Source organism: Glycine soja, chromosome 10, assembly GCF_004193775.1.
Source record: "Glycine soja cultivar W05 chromosome 10, ASM419377v2, whole genome shotgun sequence".
Classification (NCBI taxonomy): Eukaryota; Viridiplantae; Streptophyta; class Magnoliopsida; order Fabales; family Fabaceae; genus Glycine; species Glycine soja.
Genome location: NC_041011.1, coordinates 49,826,043 through 49,850,958, shown reverse-complemented (window position 1 = coordinate 49,850,958; position 24,916 = coordinate 49,826,043). Strand labels below are relative to the sequence as shown.

Sequence of the window (24,916 nt, the reverse complement as noted above, 5' to 3'; positions counted from 1 at the left end):
TTTGATAGTACTTTGTTCACATACTAGGTCGGTGTGGGATGTAAACATCACCCACTTCAAATGAACCTGTCACACGGAGAACTATGATGGGACATTTGACAGTTTTTCATAGATTAAGCAATTAAGGTGGTATACAATCTAGTGGCGACTAAGGCTAAAACTCGGAAAATTCTACAATAGCCAAAAATTTATCATCTAGGGATAGCAACATGCCCGTAAAATCTCTCCATTTCTCTAGTAATATAAATACTAGAAGGGGAGGGGGACCATATTACTCATTGCATTAAGAGATAGATACAGAAATTGTGCTGCCTAAGTCTTCTTCTGCATTATAATGAGTTGATTTCGCTCGTCAACACATAGAGGCAAATTAAAGCATATATGGCGCTTTTGACTTGGTATATGTGACCTGTTAGTGATTAATATTGCTGTGTACTTAACCTCGAATATGCCAAGAGAATAAGATCAGATGGAACCACGTTGTCATTGTTTCTGGTCTCTTCTTTTATTTGGGTGAAGCACCTCGCAGCTTGCGTCTACGGCACCAAATTGGTAAGGGCTCGTTTAGTTTACATAGGGGAAAAAATAAATGGATTGGAATGACAAATTTATTTGAGAATGAATTGATGATAAGACCTTGGTCGTTAACATCGCACTCGTTTCATTTGGAATAAATTCTTACCACAAAATTTATTGAAAAAAGGGCAGATATGAAAGGAAAAAAAAAATAGGAGAACGGAAGGGTGGGAAGAAAGGAATCATAAAAGGGGCATAAAGAAATAGAGGCAGAGATTATTTGGCCTCACCAAGCCAAAAAATACTTAGAACCTTCATTATTCATTACCATTCTTTTCTGTTTGAAATAATGACTTCATTTTTCTCACTTCGCTTGGTCATTAAAAAAGGGTGGGCTAGATGATATATGTGGAAGAATTTTTGGGTTGACCAAGAAAAAGGCACTTTGAACCATAATCTGATACTAGACTTAAAGATATCGCACTATCTATCATATTATAGTACCACAGTAGTTACTATATATGTACTGTGAATTCTCAATTTATTAAATTGTTCCATGTACATGCAATCGTTATTGATTTAGTCCCCACTGTCACCGTTAACTTCCATATGCATTCTTAATTTGGTTTCTATACACGTAATGTATTCTTAATTTTTTTATAAGCCAAAGAATATTGTTAATAGCATTCCAATCTTAGCACAAGATGTGCAAGAAATGGAAGCAAGAAAATGTCTTATTAGATTGGTCCCTATATGTGTAGGGTTTTTAATTTGGTGCCTACAAGTAAGGAACCAATTAGGAATGCGCTACATGTATAGAAACCAAGTCAAGTATTCATAGGTGGGGTTAACAGTTACAATAACGTTTACACGTATAAGGACCAATTTAACAAGTTTTCAAGTATAAGAATCAAATTGAGAATTCACGACACATATGGGGACTAAATTATATGCTTAACCAATAAATTTTATCTCGAAAAGCTACTTCAGTAATGATTGTGGTAGATATAAACAAATTGAAAGAGATGTGTCTAGTGTCAACTCCACTAACTCTAGATAAAACAATGCAAGTCAAATAAGTGATGCATGTTTACCTGACTGAGAGAATGATTTCTCGATTATGAGTTATGACCATTTCGTGATCACTTCTGAATTTCCCTTAGCACGTTGTGTTCCAATCTCAGGCCAGAATCCAGATCAACTGTAAATGATAATAGTTTAAAAGCAGAATCAGCTGCAAACCATTAGCACAAAACCTCGTAGTAATCTTTAGGCCTTGTTATCCAATTTCTGTGATTGTAGCTCCTTATAATTATGAATGAATTTTGGACACCTATTGTGGTTATGATTTATGAACAGTGTTGTCAATGGCGGATGCCAAAAGGCCAAAATTCTGCCTTAATAATTTATAAACACGCCATTGCACCTTATGGCGGTGCCATGGCAGGCTTCCCTTCACAAATTGTCATTGCCTATGGCGGTTGACAAAAAATCCGCCATGCCATTCCACCTTGGCCGCTATTGAACAACACTGTTTATGAATCACATTCAGCCTAAGAGAATAATGATTGTAGAAATCAATTTAACAATATAGCGGTAACATAGCACCATTGGAAGTAACCAAATATGATTCAGTCCATTCTGCACTCAAAGCATTGGTCCAAGATTCAGCGTTAAACTATAACGATGTTACATATGGACCAAAATGAAATCCGGTAAGCAGCATCAAGATTCAGCCAATAACCCTCCTAATTGAAGCTAACATAACCAATGGGGCTAATTTACCGATGACCATGACAAAACTTTGCATCCATTTTAGTTACAATAGCGATACTAGAGAAGATATAGCATAATACTGATAGGATTCTCGTCACAAGCACAAGTCTTATTTTAATCTTGTGTCTATCTATTTCCCGTTTGGCATTAAATACACATCACGTATTTAATGTCTATCAATAAAGATGTGATTCAAGATTTGAACATGATCTTGTGAAAACTTGACATGAGAAAATCCATCATCAATGAAAGCAAAAGTTGAAAGAAACTAGGCACCTCATGTGAGAACTTAACCTTTCATTCTAGTGACAAATTCTTCAGTGCAAAACCTTAGAATACAAGGAAGTTCTTTTAAAAGTTTTATATTTTAATATTTTCTTTTGAAAAATAGTACATATTGAGCTAAACAAAAGGTAATTATAGGAGTGCAAATAGAAAAACATGGCTACCATCTATCCACATGGTCATCACCAAATTCCCCATCTTCAAGATCTCCTTCTCTGCAGTGGTCTCTCTTGTGTCTTTTGTGTCGTCCTTCATCCGATTCATGACCAGATGAATGCTGCTCCATTTATCCCAAGAAAAAAAATACAACCAAAAACCAGAAAATAATCAGTGAACAATAAATGATAGCAATCATGAACATTTGTAAGACAGGCAAGTCATAAATCTACATACACGTCTTGACTTTTTGCGGTCACTACCATGACCATGAGATTTCTTAGTCTTCCCTTTATCCATTTCATGCTCAGGACTTTGAAGTTTCTTTCGTTGTTTTCTATTATCATCTTCAGACCTTTTGTTTTCTTTGGAGGTTTGGATTTCAGTTAACTCCATACTGTCACTGTCTGCTTTATCCTTCTTATGTGCCTCATCTTTCCCTCTTTCACGCCCTCCCTCTTTTTCCTTCCTTTGCTTTCCTTTCCTTCTTTCTCTTTCCTCCCTGTCTTTTTCCTTCTTTGCCTGCAAAAATATCATTATTAGCTACCCAGTGATTCCTTTTCTTTTCACACTATATGAAAAAAGTCATCCCATTTAAGAAATTGTTATCCAGGTTTCGAAACTAGTCCATGCCTGACTATACAAAAGATTCACAGTCAAGAAATGAAATACTACTGCAAAAGGTTTGAAATTTTTGTTTATCGTCAAATGATTGCGATATATACTTTGTATTTACTTGGAAAATTCACTTGTATTCTTTCATAATGATTGAAAAATATAGTAACAAACATTCATTAATAGGACTTCATCTTCACTGTAAAAGAAAAGGATAAACAGAAAAAATTGAGCACAACAGCATGCTTTCATCTGTGATGACACTTCGTTTAGCCAGATAAAAATAGAACAAACGCATAAATTGGCACACTATTGCATAAAACAGCAGGAGTGACAATTATGACAACTGATATTCCTAGTCATTGGAACTAGGCAGAAATCAATGGACTTCATATAAAGATAGTTTGTTGTTCATATGTAAGAGAAAATAAATGACAAACATAAATCGAATGCAGATGCAATGAGCAGAATTTATACCCTTTCCTCTTTTCGTTTCCGCTCGCTCTCTTTTGCCTCTTCTTTTAGTTGTGCAATGTACTCCTCAAATACTTCCTTGCAAAGGCTCTCATCTCCAATGGACCTAACAAAACATAACCAATAAAAGTAAAAATAGGAACTTGAATGTTTTATGTTAGGAAATAGTTTCAAGATATGTAAATTAATTCTAAGCAGCAAATCCCAAAGAGCAGTGCACAGTGGACAACCCCAAATATGTTATAGCAGATCAGAGTGCCTGTTATACCTAAGATACCAGAAACAATATTAACTAATTTATAAATCACATAATAATGCTCAAATCTCAAAAAGTACATCTGATTTAAGACTTTTATCAATAATACTCAGAATTAATAATCTTAATAGTTGACCATAGAGTTTCAATACTCAAAATTTTAAAAAAGAAATCATTCATATAAGTAAAGCATAGACAAATAAGCAAACTAAAAAATTTACAAGTAGGATAACAAAGTCGATATCAAAAGAAAAGGACACTAGCCCCTATTCATTCTGGATCAGTTTATAACTTCAAAAAAAGAAGTACCTGATCTAGTCACAGGTCAGATATGCAAAAGAAAGAAGGCTTGAAACTAGCATGAAAACAAAATAAAAAAAACTTGGGGGGGGGGGCTTTGCTGGTAAAAGAGTAGACTTAGCGGAAAAGGGTGGTTTTGGTGGAAAAAACTACGGTTTGTTGGGTTCACACATAACAAAGGGGACATGCCAGCCAAACAGCAGGTATTTCGCCCCTAGATGCAGTGCCAGACACTATATGGCTGCAACCTATTGGAGTACTGGACATGCAGTAATTCTACTGCAGTCCTGGGAGTTACCTTAGTTAGTTAAGAGACAGTTAGGGTTAGTTACCTGTCCTAACTCTTTAGTCTATAAATACAGTGTTGTAATCCTTGATCTAGTGGGTTAATAAAACTGTTTCTTCTCTCATTTTATCTCTTCTATTATCTTTTCTATTACAACCCCAGTCAACACAGTCATAAGAGAGAAGATAGAATGTTATGGCAAGCCTGTAGGGATCAGAGGTGGTGATACCACACTACAGCACTATGATGCCACAATTTTCACAATTGATTATTCTGCGTTTATTATTGTAAGTTTGGCTATCAAGTATCAACCAACAGTAGTAAAGTGTTAAAACTATAATATACAAGGATTTGGATCCTCTAAAGGTTAATTAAAAAATTAGCAGTTGAGATTTAACAAGTTTGTTATACATGTGCATGTATTTTTTATCACAACATCAACTGTAGATGGTTATAACTATACATTTTACCCTCTAAAGTGTTCCCCTCACTTTACAAGAGCCAAATCCACTATCTACAGACAATTAATAGGGCATATTGTTTTATACACCAGCTTCTATTTGCCAAATATTAAAGAACACAAGTTCTGAAAGGAGAGAAAGTAAGATGACCTAAACTCAGCCGGTTTAAGAATCATAAACAACTAACGGTGAAGTTCCATTATTTACAAACTATTAAAAGGACACTAAGTTTACATTCGGTACACTACAGCGCATTCATGATTTATTCCATGTAATAGCATAATTAATGCATTTAAAGAATCAGCATCATTATTCATAATTAATTGTCTTTTCCCATTCTCTAATATTTATTGATTATTTTCCTTATTTTTATAAACCTAGGAGCATAAATAATTAGTACGCTCCCTTTGTGTTTAATAACACTACAAGTAACACTTCACATATTCCCTTGCCTAAATCTGATGGTGACTTGGGTATTATGGGGTGCCTAAGTCCCACATTGAATAGTATGAGATGCTTTGATGGAGTATTTAAGCGGTTGGTTCTCCCCATTTAATGGCTAGCTTTTAAGGGAGAGTTCCCAAAGTGCTTAGGTGCTATCAATTTGTATCAGAGTTGATTGTCAGCATCTTGGAAAGGGCTCTCGATGGAGGGTTTTGATCAACAAGGAAGATGAGTGAAATGAAACAAGTGAAGATGTCTCAGAGGTGGTGTTATGATAGGGTGCCTAAGTCCCACATTGAGTAGTACGGGAAGCTTGGTGGAGTATTTTAGTGATTGGTTCTCCCCCCTTAACAACTAGCTTTTAAAGAAGGGTTCCTTAATTGTTTATCAATATCTTTTCACAATTTTAGCATGGTATTTATACAACTCCAAAAGTTAGCTCAATAGAATTGTTTCAGCCTTATAAAGATTGCTTTGCCATATTCCTAGTCAATATGGGAAACCTTAACACACCTCTTACCAAAGACTAAAAATTGAGAAATATAGTTTACAAAAATGGACATATAGATAGGATCATATGCAATATAAGAAATGGATTGTGCATAACTCAATAAAAATATCTAACTTAAAAAGGAATGGATCATCCAAGCCTTATAAGGAATATTCTAGTGATATTCCTAATCGATATGAGACATCTTAACAGTGGTAAGGCCACGGTATCAACATAAAAAATAGTTTCTCCCTTTCAATATTTTGAATTCATGGAACTTGATTACCACCAAAACCATATTTTGTGTTTCAGTTTGCGCTCGATCTTCTCTATAGAGTTTTTAGTTTCTAGCTCTTGTTGCATTGTGCCTCGTTGGCTTCGTTCTAGCATATATTTCCACATATAACGTGTTAGCTCCATTCTTGTTTGTCTTTATGAAAATGGCTTCATTTTGGCTTATCTTTCCTCATATAGGCATTGGCATACTGCTGATCAATACGGGAAATCTTAACACAACTCTCACCTAAGACTAAAAATTGAAAAATGTAGTTTACAAAACAGGACATATAGATAGGATCAGATGCCATATAAGAAATGGATTGGGCTTAACCTATGAAGCACGGACAGCCCAGTCTCTTGCCGTGTCCAGTGTCTGACACTGACACGACACCGACACCCGTGTCCGGGTTAATTTTGATGTGTTTGACAAGTGTCCACATGTTTGTGTCAGTGTCAGTGTCGGTGCTTCATAGGGCTTAACTAGACCAAAATATCCAGCTTAAAAAGGAATGGCTCGTCCAAGCCTTATAAGGAATATTCAAGTGATATTCCTAATCGATATGGAGCATTTTAACAGTGGTAAAGCCATGGTATCCACATCAAAAATAGTTTCTCCCTCTCAATATTTTGAATTCATGGAACTTGATTACCACCAGAACCATGTTTTGTGTTTCGGTTTGCGCTCGATCTTCTCTATATAGAGTTTTTAGTTTCTAGCTCTTGTTCCATTGTGCCTCGTTGGCTTCATTGCAGCATACATTTCCATGTATAACATGTTGGCTCCATTCTTGCTTGTCTTTATGAAAACGGCTTCATTTGGGCTTATCTTTCCTCATATTGGCGTTGGCATATTGCTAGTCACTCTTAACAAACCTCTCACCTAAGACTGAAAATTGAGCAATGAAGATCACAAAAAGGGACATATAGATAGGATCAGATGCCATATAAGAAATGGATTGGGCTTAGCTTGACCAAAATATCCAACTTAAAAAGGAATGGATAGCCCAAGCCTTATAAGGAATAGTCTAGTGATATTCCTAATTGATATGGGACATTTTAACAGTGGTAAAGCCACAATATCCACATCAAAAATAGTTTCTCCCTCTCAATATTTTGAATTCATGGAACTTGATTTCCACCAAAACCATATTTTGTGTTTCAGTTTGAGCTCGATCTTCTCTATTTAGACTTTTTAGTTTCTAGCTCTTGTTCCAATGTGCCGCTCGTTGGCTTCTTTTCTTTCTCGCATACATTTCCACGTATAACATGTTGGCTCCATTCTTGCTTGTCTTTTTGAAAATGGCTTCATTTTGGCTTATCTTTACTCATTGGCGTTAGCATATTGCTAGTCAATATGGGAAATCTTAACACACCTCTCACCTAAGACTAAACATTGAGAAATGTAGTTTACAAAACTGGACATATAGATAGGATCAAATGCCATATAAGAAATGGATTGGGCTTAACTCGATCAAAATATCCAACTTAAAAAGGAATGGATCGTCCAAGCCTTTATAAGGAATATTCTAGTGATATTCCTAATCGGTATGGGGCATTTTAACAGTGGTAAAGCCACGGTATCCACATCAAAAATAATTTCTCCCTTTCAATATTTGGAATTCATGGGAACTTGATTACCACCAAAACCGTATTTTGTGTTTTAGTTTGCGCTTGAACTTCTCTATATAGAGTTTTTTGTTTCTAACTCTTATTCATTGTGCCTCGTTGGCTTCGTTCTAGCAAACCTTTCCACGTAAAACAAGTTGGCTCCATGCTTGCTTGTCTTTATGAAAATACCTTCATTTTGGCTTATCGTTCCTTGTATTGGTGTTGGCATATTGCTAGTCAATATGGGAAATCTTAACACATCTCTCACCTAGTAGTTTGCGAAAACGGACATATGGAAGAAGGCTAACATCAAGACTAGATAGGATCAGATACCATATAAGAAATGGATTGGGCTTAACTCAACCAAAAAATCTAACTTAAAAAGGAGCAGATTTTCCAAGCCATAAGGAATATTCTGGTTAATAGTGTTGAAGCCATGTTATCTACCTCGAAAATAGTTTCTCCCTTGATTACTTAATTTTTTGTTTTAGTCTGCACTCAACAATCTCCGTATGGAGTTTTTAGTTTTTAGCTCTTGGTCCACAGTGCCTCATTGGCTTCCTTCTAGCATACATTTCCATGTATAACGTGTTATCATGTTGGCTCCATTCTTGCTTGTCTTTATGAAAATGGTTTCGTTTTGCCTTGTCTTTCCTTGTATTAGCTTTACTCTAGCATGTCTTGCCACAAGTTTGGAGTTGTTTCTTCATCCTACCTTCTTGCGGTTCGGCCATGTCTCACATTACTAGGTACTGAAGTGCCTATTTCTCACTTTCCTCTACTTTTCACTCATTATCATTTAGTTACCTATGTCGAGTGCTTGTTATGCCTCACCAATTTCCTACTTGACATATGTCCCTACCATTGACCACCACAATTATCTCTCATCCAAATGTCATTTAACGACATAGAACTATCATGTTTGCAAGTCATAAATTTCCAAGTTTCGATCACCTCATTTGACCATGTTTTCATACTGTAGTATCCAAACTCTAGTCACTCCCTTTGCACTCATTTGAGTTTAACAAGGACATTCAAGAAATTAATGCAATAAAATACTTGCTGAAATCAACATCCTTAACTATTATTAATTGTTTTTCCTATTTCTTATATGATTGATTGCAATTTCCAATTTCATGTATGTAAATATCTGCAACACTAACATTATAAATAAGGATAGCCTTTTATTTTTTTCTAACACATTGCAAATAATATTCAAATATCCCTATGCTACTTAAATCCTTACAATTCCATGGAATAGAAATTACAAATTTTGTTGGCATAAGAAACTGCATGGAACGATCATTCCAGGCCTAGCTCAATAGAACTACAAATCAACACTCCTTTCCAAAAAGTGGAAATGGTGATTTCATGCTCCACTAAATGAAATATAATTTATTTTTCCTAATATTTCTCATTTATTTTATAGAATTAAAATTATCCTTAATTAAATAAATCCTATATTCTAATCTTGTTTTTAACAATTTAATCTACTCTTCATTTCCTGCAATAAATTTTAAATACTCAAGTTAAATTTACAGCAAATATGTAACATAATACAAAAAGTACAATAATATGGTGACCTTTGTTTGGATTTCTAGTGAAGGATATTAAGTTATTTACATCAATTTTGATGTCATTCAGTCGTTCTACATAGATGCCATGAACAAAACAATAGTATCACTTGACCACTGTCAAGTGAACTAAGCATGACCATCCATTCATTCCTATTTCGTGGAATAATCAAGCTGTACACCAAATATGATGTAATTATACGAAACTTAAGTTTCTAGAGCAGAATGATAAAGCCTTATTGCTCTGCAACTACCCATCCAACAATTTATCCAGTTCAAGGGACTAGCCTAATTTTGAAAACATTAGAAATAAATATATATTTATGTTTAAATTTATCATTGATCCAGACCTGAACTCTTGGCTATCTTCAACATGTGGTCTACAATCCTCCCACTTTAAAGACACAGTAATGTCCTGCAGTTAAATAGACCAAAAAGCATAAACAAAAAATATTCCTTATATCCCAACCATTACAATATAACAGAACTTAGTAGTTGATGTCCACAATACTGCACCTTGGTAGAATGTAGCAGATGAAAAAAATCATCCGAAAGACGTTTACGCTTCTTAGCTTCCTTCTCCTCCTTCTCCTTTGCCCGTTCTAGTAGCTCGTCAAACACTAGCTGCAGAATAGAACAGCATCAGACCAAACATACATATATATTGTATTCCAAACCGAGAATTATTAGAATCAAACTCTAAGAAGCTTAACTGTTTTTAGACATATGATACCTTATATGGTCACTTATGAATGAAACAAATATTGAACACAAGACACTCTGGTAAACAATTCATAAAAGTCCCTTGGATATGACAGAGACATAACAGAGTACTTTAAACTGTCTCCAATTATCATAATAACCAGTTTTCCAACTATTTTTCATTAATTCCTGTATTGAGTGAGAATACTGTCGTGAGTGATCCATGTTTGTTACATTGCCAAGTCTTAAGATGGCTATTGAAGGCATTACAGGAAATCACCTCACCTTAAAAGACACGGTACCAGTGTATCAGGGGGTAAATAGGGGTTTGCAAGCCATGCAGGAACAGCGACCACTACCATGGATCAGATGATGTATAACGCTATAGCAGCCACAATAGTCACACCATGAAAACATGATGTAAACCGAAAATGGTAGTGATAGCAGTGCTATAGCACACAATTCGCAACCTTACTTTCAAGAATTCCAAAATTCATTTTCCGTGTAAGGAGCTAGTCTCCCATTTCTCTAATAGTATTGAATGATCAAGATTAGCTCCTCTCTCACTTAATATACTCCCTACACGTGTGCACATACACAGAATGTCTTAATAAAAGCATGCAAAGAAAAAACCATAAACTAAACTACTAAAGCATAAATTAGCAAAAGTAGTGGCAAATGAAAAGGTTGAGGCACCATTCATTGTAATAAACAAACTTGTAATTAGTATTGAGACATTTAAAGAAATTTAATACTGGAATGCATAAAACAGAAAATATAAATATATATTTCACCAATTTACCTACCTTTAAGTTGAAATCAGATATTGGTGGAGTGCTAATGGCTTTTGATAAAGCTGATTTGAAGTCTTCGAAAGCCCAGGTTGACGATAATGTGATCTGAGAAGCATAATAACATTCTATCCATCAGAAAAGATTTCTTAAGAAGAAACCACAAAAGACTGATACATCATACCTTTGCCAATTTCACTGTATCTTTTATTCGACTTTTTTCTTCATGATACTGTAATATACAAATACAAAAGAAGATTGGCATTTTATGAGAACCACTTTTTATCAATGGTAATTTTTTTCAGGATGCATGGAAGTAGAAGTTCCCCAACTCATTTTAGTCAAGGAACAACCTTATTCCAATAAATATGTCTAGTGAAGCCTAATTCAAACCCAATTTGAATTTTTACAGCTGTGGGACAGGAGTGCTAAAGGAATCACATAGGTAGTGCACATGATGATCTGAATATTCCTTATGTGACTACACCTTACATTTATACCAAAAGTCCAAATAAATGCACCTGTAAATCATTATGGATGTACATGCTTCTAACTAAAGATGTTCAGCCTCATGATTTAATGGGAGAGAAATTAAGAGAATCAACAAATAATAATTCTTTTTTATGTTTTAACAATAAATTGATACCTAAATGCATGACATCCTAAAAGGAACAAAAACAAATAAAGTTTGCCCAAGAAATTAGTAGATAAAGTTCAAAACCAACCATAAAGGCAATTTAGCATACTCACTTGTTTCTCTAGCTCTTCAGCAACATCTTCAAACAAGTCTTTTGGAGTTGAACCTGAGGTGTTTGATGCCACTGCTACATAAGCATGTAAATCTTTCACCTACAAGACCACTCAAAACAATATCATTGCCATTGCAATAATAACAAAGTTTATCCTAGACAACAAATCAAAAAATAGAAACAAGATAACAACATTATGTAAGTTAGCAGAAAGTTTATATTTTTCATTTTAAAACATAAAGACAAAAAAAGATGGATAACCCATAAAATAGACAGTTAACCTTTGTATAATAATCACGCCAGTGAGTTTTTGCTGTAAGAATGCCTGAAGCGATATGTTCTTCCATCAATTTGCGGAATTCCTCACGGTTTTTACGTTCTGTCTTTCTCAATTCTTCCTATTATGTTTGAGAACAGGAATGATGAGATTATGCAATAAAATAGAAGAAGCAGGGGTTATAGTTCTATAGAGCCCTATAGAGAATGAACATAATAGCACCTTTTGTATCTTCTTCTGCTCTTCCTCTTCCTTTTCTAAATCATGTAAATAGTCCTGAACAGAAAATATAAATTAGATTGACAGAAAAAAAAATCAATATTAAAGATGTCGAAGTAGATTGACAGACAATTTAAATTAGGAAGAAGCTGAATAAAGATAATTACTTGGAATATTTCCAAGCGATCAATTTTTTCAAGACGAGAACATCTTTCATCAGCCTCTAAGCGATCTTGAACTTTTCGCCACTGTGTACTAGCCTGTTGAGAAAGTGATGGATGAGTGAATAACATAGAAATCTTTAGAAATTTCATGACCAAAAACGACTATTTACCTTTATAAAGTCACAAGATTCCAAAAACTTCTTGTATTCCATTATATTTCGCTTTCTTTCCTCCTGTACCTTTGCTCGTTCCTGATAAAAAATATACAAGTAGATATTTACTAAAAGCATTTCAAAAGATTTGTAAGTTTTAATGCATTGATCACAGCCCAAAAAACTTCACTCATGGATTCATATCCAGTAACAAAGAAAACTTTGATCTTTTCTAAACTCTCTCAATTCCTTTATTATCTAACTCCTAACAGACTTCACTTTCTCATAATTAATTTAGCTACAGCTTGACATAATGCAACTTATCCTTGAAACACAATAACCAAATTTTGATCATCCTGAAAACATCTGAAATAAATCTTACTAACAAGCGAGTGGAAAACAGAAAAAAGTTAGTTGTCCAAGTATAGATGCTAGAGACAAACGCATGCACCTGTGCAAAAGTGTAATCTAAAGTTTTTATCCAGAGGCAAGGTCAGCATACTTAACACTAACAAATATAGGCATCTAAAGGAAACATTCAAACAATGCCAAATGCACCTGTGCAAAAGGGTAATCTAAAGTTTTTATCCAGAGGCAAGGTCACCATACTTAACACTAACAAATATGGGCATATAAAGGAAACATTCAAACAATGGCAAATGCACACACGTTCTATAAATGGTTGAAGTATGATATGAGGTAGTAGAATCCACCTTGTTTAGAAGTTCCTCCAAGAAGCTTTCAAACATATCCCTGCGATCTCTGTCACGTTCAACAGCCTTGAAACGTTCATCATTTTCAAATATGGACACTGCTTTGCTGAGTGATGTCCAAAAGAATCAATAGCAAAGAATAATTGTCATCATCATAAAGTATAACAACTGTATGTATTATGGCACAAAAAAAAATCAATTGAAATATCATGAAAAAAAAACCTCCATCTAGCGGATGAAGTCAAGTCCGTGGATTCCTGGAACATAATTTAAGATATTAGCCAAAAAAAATATAAAGGAAGCAATATATAACACAGCTATAAAGAAACATTTTTTTTTTGGTCAGCAAAGATAATTATACATATAAATGAAAAAACCAAGTACCAGAGGTACTGTGATTACAATATAAACCAGTGGGATGGTTCCCAAGACAGACTACACAGCAGTCTCGGAGGGAACCAAAACTGAAAGACAGATGGATATAAACACACTAAACTATGAATTCTGCCCTCAGCTATAAAGAAACATGGAAGCACATAAACATACTTCTAACATTTTTTTAAAATCCTCCCGGGCTTTTTTCTGTTTCATACGCTTTTCTTCAGCTTCTTGTTTTTTCCTCTGATTTAAGTACTGAAAAGAAAAAAGAGTAACGATGTTATCATTTTATCAACATGTAATGTATTCATCCACCAAGAATAGGGATAGTAGTAAGAATAGAATCTCCCCATCCTGTGCAACTAAAAGAGATGTAGAGAAAAATCTTGTCAGGATGTGTAACATGAAGGAGATTGTCCCCAGTAACCTATTATCTCTTAATCATGCATAAATACATCATTATTATATAGTAATTTGATATAAATTTCCCTTTCTAAGAAAACATCTAGACATATGAGAAGGGTTAGATTGATCAGAAGAAACTATGGGGATTGTGGGCATAAAAGGAAAACCATTCTAGATCGAAATACTCAGACTCAAGCCTAAATAAAAGACGGGAACGAAGGAAATAGATGACATCCCCAGCAAACATCAAAATAGTTTGTCCAGTACAGGAAATTTGACACCCGTCTGAACTTGCCCGTTTAATTTCCTTGCGTTGAAGAGGATTTAAGCATTTTTATTTTCAAAAGTGCATAGCAAGTCATATATTATGAAAAACATTTTAAAAAAATAGTTTCATAGGTTGCATTTCTATAGTATACATCCAAATCCAATGTACTACACACCTAAAAGGCCACTTGACAGATATTTGAGGCTATTATGACAATTGTTGCTCTTAGACATGACTACGGTTGTCAATCTAAGATATTAGCATGGAGTGGCCAACCCCAAAAGTGCTTTAGCAAGATCAAAAATCATAGATTTATGATATTTTATAGCACACATAAATGCTAAAAAATAAAAAAGATGTTCATAATTAATAATTAAAAGTCACAAATTACAATACTCTAAATACACAATCACCACCGAAAAGGACCATAATGGAATTAAATGGAGAGAGAGGGAGGGAGAGAAAGAGGCCATGAGAGTGTAATTGTGTAAAGAGCACAACACAAGCAAGAATTGAACATAGGGCCTAAAGAATGAACCATAACATAAAAACAAAAATCTAACAGAGACTTGTGCATGAGTAGTGGCCACTGAACAGAGGGCATTGAGCAGAGACTCAGGAAGGTAGTAGCTAATGAGCAATGGGCGCAACAAAAGAGTAGAACAAAAAAAATATTAAGAGAAGGTTTAAATATGAGCGTTTTAAATGTTTGTGTGCATATATTAAGAGAAGGTTTTCAAACCCTATATAGTTTCTTCCTGGTGCAAAAAATGGAGGGAAATGACGCAAAAGTAAGAAAAAAGTTCTAATGACTCAAAAATGGGAGGAAAGGTGGATTTTTACCTGCTTCAGTATAGTGGCAACAACAGCCACAACCGCAGGTTTGACAAACACAATTATCTTCACACAATTTTTCTCTCTCTATCATCTATATACTTGATAAACAAATATGAAAACAGATTGGATTCATTCAAACACTTTACAAATGAACAAGCAATTGAGACTCGTTCCTTACAGGATAAAATAAGCAAGCTAAAGCAACATGAACATAAGAGGAAAAAATAAATAAGGGAATAAAGGACAAACAAAAATGCAATAAGAGTCCTCTCCAGGGTTATATAAGAATTACCTCATTGAAAGCTTGCTTCCTTTCACCAAGTGTTTTTAAGGCACCATACCTCTTATCATTAATTATTAAACGCATGGACTGAAGCATAGAAATGTTGATGTCAGCCAAAACATATAAACGAGAGAAGCATTTAAATAATTGAAAATTGTATATATAGGTAAGTGACATTAAAATGTGTCAATGAAATTACCCTACCCGATCCCAAGTCCAGTCAGATCCAACATTTACAGACTCCAAGAGTGCTTTGAATGCATCTTTAGCCTCCTAATAAGGAAATATGATGAATGATTAATGCCCAGGAACATAACACAAATAAAATATTGATATTTCATTCTCATACCATCTTATTTGCATAAACTGGGGGTTCTGGCTCAACTGCCTTTGTTTCTGCAGCCTCATCATTACTTTTCTCTCCTATCGAATCATTTTTACCATCCTACAATATTTAAGATAAATCAGCCTGATAAGAACCAGAAACAAAACTGATGTAAGACATATCAAAACAACAAGAGAAGTGTACTTCTTTATCTTCTGCAGAAACTCCATCTGCAGAACCTAGAGTAGCTTGAGCTGAATCATTGTCAACATCATTCCTACAATATTTACCACACTCAATGAAAATGACATGCCACTAGACAAATGAAATACCAACTGAACAAGAAACTAGTAGAATAGGCAATACATTGGTGTTACAGCAGTGTTAATATCAGTAACAATAGCTTTATCACTTCCCACACTAGTATCTGATGGTGTGACAGTATTTAAAGGTGCCTCCAGTTCATCCACTTTTGTTCCAGTTATAGCATCTGCAGGAGATGGAGATGGTCCAGAAGGCATCTCAGATTGTAGATTACTTATAGATGTAGTAACAACTGGAGAAACTGAAACAGGACTTGACGGTTCTCCTTGACTGGGTAAAGATGAATTATCTGCATTGGGTGTTGCTTCAATCGCAGAAGGTGTCGGAGAGGGTTGAGGATGAGAATTTAGCAATGCTTCAGGACGAGCTCCACTGACAATTGCTTTTTCAACTAGCTCACGGGCCAACTAGAAGAAAATAATTTGAAAAGAAAGGAGTTCAAAAATAAAAGGCAGAAAACAAATGGAAAAATATTTGAAACAGCATCGTTTTCAATGGTGGAAACCTTCAGCTCCTCAGGAACTGACCACTTCGATTCATTTGTGATCTTGTTGTAGTAATACCTGAATATTCATTAAATAAAAAAATCAGAAATGAACATCAAAAATAGAAAGGAGAAAAATAAATTAATGAAACCAAGACCCACTTTCTTCCATCAGGACTAGTATACTCCTTCCAGTTTGTGGTTGCATCTACCCTCTAACAAAATGAAAAGAATGCAATGAGGCAATGTGAAAAAAAAAAAAAAAGAAAGAAAGACTACATCTCATAATAGAAAATAGTAATTAGAAATTCAAATCTCATAAAGGAAGAATGTGAAAAAAAAGAAAGAAAGAAAGAACATCTAATCCAGGAAATACATGGGCAATGTAAACGATAAATTAATAACTAGCCCCAACTTACATCAAGCACTAAGGCAAGTAACCTATTCAATTTTCCTTATAATTTTCTAATTTCTAAGCAGCAAAAAGTCAACTGAAATTTAATGGAATTTGTAGTTCCTATTACTCCATCCCATATGCTTCTGTGTAATGGACTTCAGCAAATAAAAAACAATTGAATATTTCCAAAAACTGGTAATCTGAAGATACAGAAATTTCAGAAGTCGTATATAGCTTATAGATATAACCAGTAAACATGAATCCTGTGTGACAAATGTCTCTATATGGGAGAAACTTTTAAATATTTAGTAGTAATGCTGATTTTGGTCAACTTCAACATTGTTTATTTTCAATTCTCTTATTTTCACAATATTAACAGAAAATCCAGTGAACAAATCATTTCACTGGCGACTTTGTCAAGTCTATCTTGCTTATCACAATCCCCCCAACAGAGCACATTGACGGGAGTATTACAGGAGTAATAGGTAGTGCACATGATTATATGAATCTTCATTATGCACCTTACATTTACCAAAAGTCCATTAAATAAATACACCTGTAAATCTCTTTTATAAATATCATTTACAGTAATCTTTCTAAGATCCTAAAATCAGACACTTTTCTTTTCAATTTTCCTACTTGCACAATATTAACAGAAAAATCCAAGTGAATCAAACCATTTCACCAGCAATGCTGTCAAAGTCCATCTTGCTAATCACAATCCTCCCAACAGAGCATATTGTGTATAGACAGGAGTACTAAAGGAGTCACATAGGTAGTGCACAAGATGATCTGAATCTTCATTATGTAACTACACCTTACATTCATACCAAAAGTTCATAAATAAATGCACCTGTAATTTCTTATACAAATATTATTTACAGTAATCTTTCTAAGATCTTAAAATCAGATATCAGTAAACAGCACATACAATAAAAAGAAGGCAACCTAACTGATTGCTGCTATGGTATAAAACACAAGCTCTAAAGTGTGAGCCATAATAATAAAAAATAAAAAAAACACCCATATTCTAACATTACAGTTGGTCCACACAAAGGAAGATTGGAAGCATTATTCTGGAATTTGGACAAAAAAATTGCCTCAGACATTCACTTCAAGTATTGTAAAAATCACAACATTTGAAACTAATAATAGAATACAAGTACTAAAAATCATGCAAAGATTTAGAAGCATGTGATGCACAATTTATCAAGTGGCATGGCTAGCTATATATGCTCATTGATAAATCATGAGAAATTCAAGACAAAAGAATTAATGATCAAGACAATAACACAATGATAGAATTTACTAACATCCAAGCAATATAGTAGGTAGAGCAACCAGCAAAGACCCACAGCATATCCTACCTCTCAATAGAGTAGCACAGCATGTACCTGTAAGCACCTTAAAGCTATGGGAGTCACACATGTAGAGTGTAGACTTGAACAAGGTAAAATTGTAAGATATGAAGTCCTAAAGACATTAAAAAAAAAAAAAACTTTAAAGTGTTTGGAGTGATACTGACAAAAGTCAACCATCATATGCTCAAAATATTTACAAAAAAGGAATTGTGTCTTTTATATTTGGAATTGTAAGTTGTGACTTTTGATTTTATGACTTACAGTTGTATTGACCTTTTTATGCATTTTCAAAGTTTACTTAAAATTAGTAGATATTTTAAGGTTATTTGCCTTATTTATGTTTTTTAAAATATAATTTTTTATTTTAGGCAGAATCTTTTGATCCGTGATATGATCCCATGATCAATACCCCCTCCTGATCTTAGGTAGGATCTTGATTTTGACAACCTTGATTTGATTGACAATTTATCATAAATAGAAAAGGATAGAATAAGCTGACTATCATTACCATTCTCCTTATTTAATGTAACAATATAATCTATATGTTGTTGACCAATGCATATGAAGTAAAATGGAATACAATCATCTACCACAAAAATCACATTAAAAGAAGAAATATGTGCACACACGAGAAGGGGAAAGAAACAGCACTTTTTTTCAGAAGCAAACCTAAACAAACAAACATAACCTCTCAAAACATAAGCAATCATTAGTAAGCCGTCCACAAATCATTTTTAAATGCCCCAACCACAAAGAAACAATCCTCAACGAGTCAAAATTGTTTTTAAGAATGGATGCTGAAAATAAACTTAGGACAACATCAACTGTCTTTTGTTATTCTTTCTGATTTATAGAACAGAACCTTTTTTCTAGATTAAAAAATTGTAACATAAAATTCTTCTAGAGCATTACTCAAGGAAAACAAACAAAGCTTACCTCTCAAAACATAAGCAATCATTAGTAAGCCGTCCACAAATCATTTTTAAATGACCCAACCACAAAGAAACAATCCTCAACGAATCAAAATTGTTTTTAAGAATGGATGCTGAAAATAAACTTAGGACAACATCAACTGTCTTTTGTTATTCTTTCTGATTTATAGAACAGAACCTTTTTTCTAGATTAAAAAATAGTAACATAAAATTCTTCTAGAGCATTACTCAAGGAAAACAAACAAAGCTGATATCAGACAGTCCAACCGGCAATTATCACAACACTGACCTTACAATAAGACGTAAAAGACAAGATTGACGGTTGCCTGCCTGAGAGAAAATCTGTTCAGTAATGAGTGAGCTAATGGAGCAGATTATTTTCACCAGACTTAGACAAATAGAAAGCACATAACAATTAAACTTGAATATCTCGACTGGGCTAGTATTGTAATAAACCAAGAGAGATATACACATAGCAACTTTTGGCAGAACCAAATAAATAAAAGATTCAGTCATATGACTAACAAGTCATTTAACAATACGACAACAAAATCAATCGCATGCCTCACACCTCAATAGGCGTCATCAATTCAAAAGGCTTCTCCCAGCTTGAGACTTTAGTCTTCTTATTGTAATAAAATCTGCAAAATAAATTGAAAAATTATACACTGACATTCATAGACAATTATGACTAGAAGTCTACAAATGCTTTTTGTGCCAAGCAAATATGCATTACTCTTAGAGAATATAAATTTTACCCAAATCATCATATGAACATCCAGAACATTTAACAATTGATGGCAACATCAAGCAAGGGGATCAGTGTTTACAACGTACATGTATATATGATAATATCCCATTTATAGATGGTTCATTGAATTAACAGTTTACTTATCATAACTAAAATTAAGAAGGAGAAAGAAGAGGGATTTTGATCCCCTTTATTCCCCTTCCTACCACTCCAAAATTTTGAAACAAACAAGATTATAAAAATCCCTCCCGTCCCCTATCCTTCATTTCCCTCCAACCAAGCACTATGTAAACAATATTTCAAGCACAGATAGGGTTTTGTAATTAGTGGAAAATAGCTCCACAGATAGGGATCACCAATATATACTTAGAGTTTTGGTTCTTTAATCCATCATGATTAGTTTTGTATTAGGGAATCAAACCTCCACATGGGAGACTTCATTGGTGATTGTAAAAATCACAATACGACTTGTACTGAAACTTATCTAATATATAATATTATTTTTGCGGATCTAAAATAAAAATATTTCAAGCACAGTTATGTGCCCAAAAGGAATAGCAATATTAACATCATTTGATCAAACACTCACCTAATACCACTTTACCAACCCCTTGTTTTACTTTTAACCGTGATATCACATTGTGTAATATACTTTTTGTATTCAAGGTACTTGAGATTCACTATGACCGTGCTCTGGTCTGACTTTGATTGAGGTATGGCTCTCGATGGCTGAGATCCAGTGGTCATCCTTTCCAGTTAGGCTAAGATGCCACAGAGGTAGGTTGGGTACTTGCAAAGGCACTCCAACGTTCGAGTCAGGAGAAATTTTGGCATAGCAACTATTAGCAATAATAAAGGGTTAGTGGGACACATGTCATTTCCTGATTGGATGTCCATCCACAAGCCTTGCAGCAGTTATGACAGCAATCAAGGAATTTCACATTCCAATCATGCCAATTTAATTTTTTTGCCGATGTGTCAATTTCACCTCTGATTCCAAGGTGTAAATAGACATTTTTACGGGCAAAACCAATGTTTCCACCTTGGAACCAAGAGTAAAAATGGAACCTCAGCCAAAAGCTTAAATAGTCATGATTACAACACAAAACCCCATAATTGTTGTCATAACTGCTGCAAGGCTCAAGGAGTGACATCCAATCAAGAAACGAAATGACATGTATCCCACTGACTATGCATTTTTTGCTTATTTTTACTTTGCCAAAATCTCCGATGACCCAAGTATTGGAGTGCCTTTGCATGTACCCAACACATCTTTGCTGCACCGAAAAAGAATTGTTCGTACAACTCAGATCTCAATCAACTAGAGCCATACCTCCGTCAAAATAAAACCAGAATACGGTTAGTCAATCTTTAGTACCTCGGATACAACAATACTTAATACTAGTATACATTATTTTTTTCATTCACTTAGCAAACAAAAACGACAAGGCCTTTTTCTACTTGATAGGGTCAGCTACATAGATCCAACGACACACCATAATATTCATAAATTATTTAATGAATATGCAATATCAACAGCTTTGTAACCTAGGATTACAAGCAAACATTTGAATCACTTACGTTCTTCCGGTAGCAGAGGTATGCTCAATCCAATCGGTTGGGCCATTCTTAGCGAGCTGTGGCTGGGCAATGGTAGCCTGAAAGAAATTAAGACTGCATAAAATTCTGCTAATATATAAGAGGCAAAACACTGAATCCATGTTAAGTAAAAAAAAAACTAGGATTCATACCGAAGGCATAACAGTTGTAACTGAAGGTTGCCCACCATTGCTCTGAAGAGTTGCTCCTGTAGTAATGCTCTGGGATGAAGAACCCGTGAGAGCATGAATTTGAGGAACAGGTTGGAATTGGCCAGTAGAACTAAAATTAGTCTGCACTTGACCATAAGCGGATGGTGCAAACTGCATAAATGAAGTCCTTACATCAGCATTCACATATTATAGTTTTAGCTTATCCACTACAAATACAACATACAAGCCAAGACTTTACCGTATATGACGCAGAGAGTGGCATTGCCGGACCACCTAAACCTGGTGTGTACCCATTGGGAGCTTGAGAATGAACTTGAGAATCAGGCTGATGCATCATCGATTCAGATGGGATGTGCATGTTTGGACGAGCAACCGGCATTGGAATTGCCTGTGATGGGGGTGGTAACTGCGGACTAGGTCTCGGGGGCAACTGTTGAATCGGTTGAGAAAATTGCGACCGTTGATTTTGGGGAGGCATTCCAACACCAATCAGGGGAACACCACCAGGACCAACAGGTTGATGTTGGTAATGTTGAGAAGGCATGGAAATGAACTGCTGAGACTGTTGTGTAGGAACAACAGGGCGAAACTGCAGAAACAAATAGGTTCCTCCCAGATAAATGATAATTTGACATAAAGCCAACACAATCAATCAATCAATCACAGTTGGGGAAAACAAATGCATTACTTGAACAGGCATAGGTGGAACAAAATTGCGCGGAGGATCCAGTGAACCAGCAATAGGAGGCCGAAGAGGCTTTCATAACAAAAAAAAAAACGTATTAAAACAAAAGAGGCAAAGAAATACCAAAATTTTCTAGTTCTATATACTTTACCTGTAAGCCTGGATATTGCGGATTATTTGCCATCTCGGCAGAGAGGCCTCCACACGCTAATGCAATCAAAAAGAGTAGAGCTATCAGTATCTTATAAACCCCAAAGAAACATGGTGAAAATAAATTTCACTAATTTCGGGTACCCATGAATTGGAATTAAAAGAGAGAGAGAGAGAGAGAGAGAGAGAGAGAGAGAGAGAGAACATGGAACCCTAAACCCAGAACAATGTGCCTCAAAATTGACCCGAATGAGAAATGCTAGGGGCAAGAAAGTTTCAAGATTGAATCTTTTTTGACCCCGGGTAAAGAAAATTAGGTTGCAAGAAAAAACGAGGGTGGCATAAGGTTTAGAGAATAATTGAGGAAAACATGGGAGTGAGACAGAGACATACATACCAATGGAAACGAGATTGATGTCTGCTAATGAGTGCTGAATGAAACGGTCGGAGAGATTTTTCAGTGAGAGGGATGAGAAGGAGACAGGACTAAGCTGTTACCTTGGTAATGGTAAGTGTCCCCTCTTTATATCTTCCGAAACCAAAACCTTTCTCTCTCCTTTTTATTTTGTCCCTTTTATAATTTTTATTTCTGGGGTGGCCCGATTAATTACCCAACAAATATATACAAGTGTGAAATGGGCCTTGGCCCATGGTCTAATAATAAAGATTATGCTTAATTTTGTTTTTTTATTTTAAAGTTAAATAAATTATGTCTTTCTTATTTTATTTATTTAAAACTTTCAAATTTTTATTTTCTATTTCAAATATTTGCAAATGATCTGATAAAAAAAAATATTTGCAAATGAAAACAATTAAATTTGTCAATGTTTGAAACTCGTTAATCAAAACATTAAATTTCACTTAAAAACTCAAAGTCTTCCTTCTTTAAATACTAACTCCGTGTACATTAAAAAATAAATAAATACTAACTCCGTGTCTTATAAAATCTTACAAATTTTATTAAGTTTCCATCAAAATTCTTATTTCTAAACTTTAAAAATTATTTTATATTAATCTGTTATAAATCCTTGAATAAAAATGACAAAGGAGCCAAAAAATAATAATTTTGAAAGTAGAAAAAAAATACTTAAAAAAGTAGAAAACTTGATTTACTAAAAAAAAACAACTTTCGTTGGATGTTCATTTTATAGAGCAATGTATTTTGAGTTTTTGACCATTGTCTCCTTATTTCAAATCAAAATACACAGTTATCTAGGAAAAAATATATTGAAGTTTAATCTTTTACGGAAAAAAAAAATTATTGTGAATACTTTTTTGGATTTAATTGCTTATTTTATTACCTAATTTTTATTATTTTATAAATTTTACTAATTAAATTATTTTTTCATAAATTTTATTATTTTCAAGTTTTCAAATTTTGTGTCTTTTCCTACTCAATTTTTTCTGCATGTTTTATCATTATATTCGTAATGAAATGATGTTGTTTACAAAAAATGGTAATGAAACAATGTTATTTTATTTTTTTCTTTGACCATTTTATAATCACGTGTCAGCATAGATAAAATATGTAAAAAATTAAAACTTAAGTGATAAAATTTGTAAAATAATAAAAAATGTGTATGAAAACATACAACCAAGCCTTCTTTTGTTTATCACCATTCCTAATAGGTGATTTAAACTTAGTCACACTAGCAACTATTAACTAAACTCACACATCAACACAAATATAAATGATGTCTAATTATTCTCCTTAACCTTAACCACACAAATATATCTTTGGCAAACTAGCACCGATACGAACCTTGCATTGTGTCAGCATGACCTACTCATGAACTATTAACTCTCAACACAAGACTCCCTAATGGTAGAGGATGGATCAAGGCTATATAGCTCTCTAAACATATCACTTCAGTTGTCTCTTTATACATGAATCCTTTGTTTTCAAGTATGACTCTTTATACATGTCTCATTATTAGTATTTATTTAATTTTTTATCTAAATAATTTATTATTCAAAATTTAAGATAATATATTTAACCTTTTAATAAGTATTTATTATTTAACATTTACAGAATATAAAATTCATTAAAATCAATTAATATACATATAAATAGTTTTTGACGAGCCAACTTGCAAACTTGAACATAAAATAGAACAATAAAATTTGAACCCATTTTTCTTATAAGAGGCAAGGCAAGTCAATCCATGTTTGGCAGGTCAATATAGGGGTGGGTGATGTAGGAGTGCGGCACGACCATAAGTTGAGAAGAGATCAAGGTGTGAAAGAAGATGTGAGGACTCTAGTATCAAAATTGAA

General features: G+C 34.1%; 1 protein-coding gene across 2 annotated transcripts; it reads right to left on the bottom strand.

The window, feature by feature from the left end:
• LOC114369712 (pre-mRNA-processing protein 40A-like) lies at positions 1-23,195 on the bottom strand. Of its 2 annotated transcripts, XM_028326956.1 has the most exons (31): positions 23,037-23,195; positions 22,641-22,696; positions 22,493-22,561; positions 22,043-22,393; positions 21,784-21,954; positions 21,614-21,690; positions 19,853-19,922; positions 16,754-16,806; positions 16,613-16,670; positions 16,150-16,514; positions 15,988-16,060; positions 15,808-15,903; positions 15,663-15,731; positions 15,468-15,545; positions 13,834-13,920; positions 13,510-13,544; positions 13,288-13,393; positions 12,593-12,673; positions 12,426-12,518; positions 12,262-12,315; positions 12,044-12,160; positions 11,764-11,862; positions 11,198-11,245; positions 11,029-11,121; positions 10,037-10,144; positions 9,871-9,935; positions 3,826-3,928; positions 2,971-3,255; positions 2,742-2,854; positions 1,611-1,717; positions 1-536 (listed from the first exon to the last, which is right to left on the bottom strand). In XM_028326956.1, the coding sequence occupies exons 2-30, from the start codon at positions 22,671-22,673 to the stop codon at positions 1,714-1,716; spliced, it is 3,054 nt and encodes a 1,017-aa protein (XP_028182757.1). In that variant the 5' UTR covers positions 22,674-22,696; positions 23,037-23,195; the 3' UTR covers positions 1-536; positions 1,611-1,713. The 2 variants fall into 2 exon arrangements, with proteins under 2 accessions (XP_028182757.1, XP_028182758.1); XM_028326957.1 differs by lacking the exons at positions 1-536; positions 1,611-1,717 and having other exon boundaries at positions 2,573-2,854.
• Positions 23,196-24,916: the final 1,721 nt, after the last annotated feature.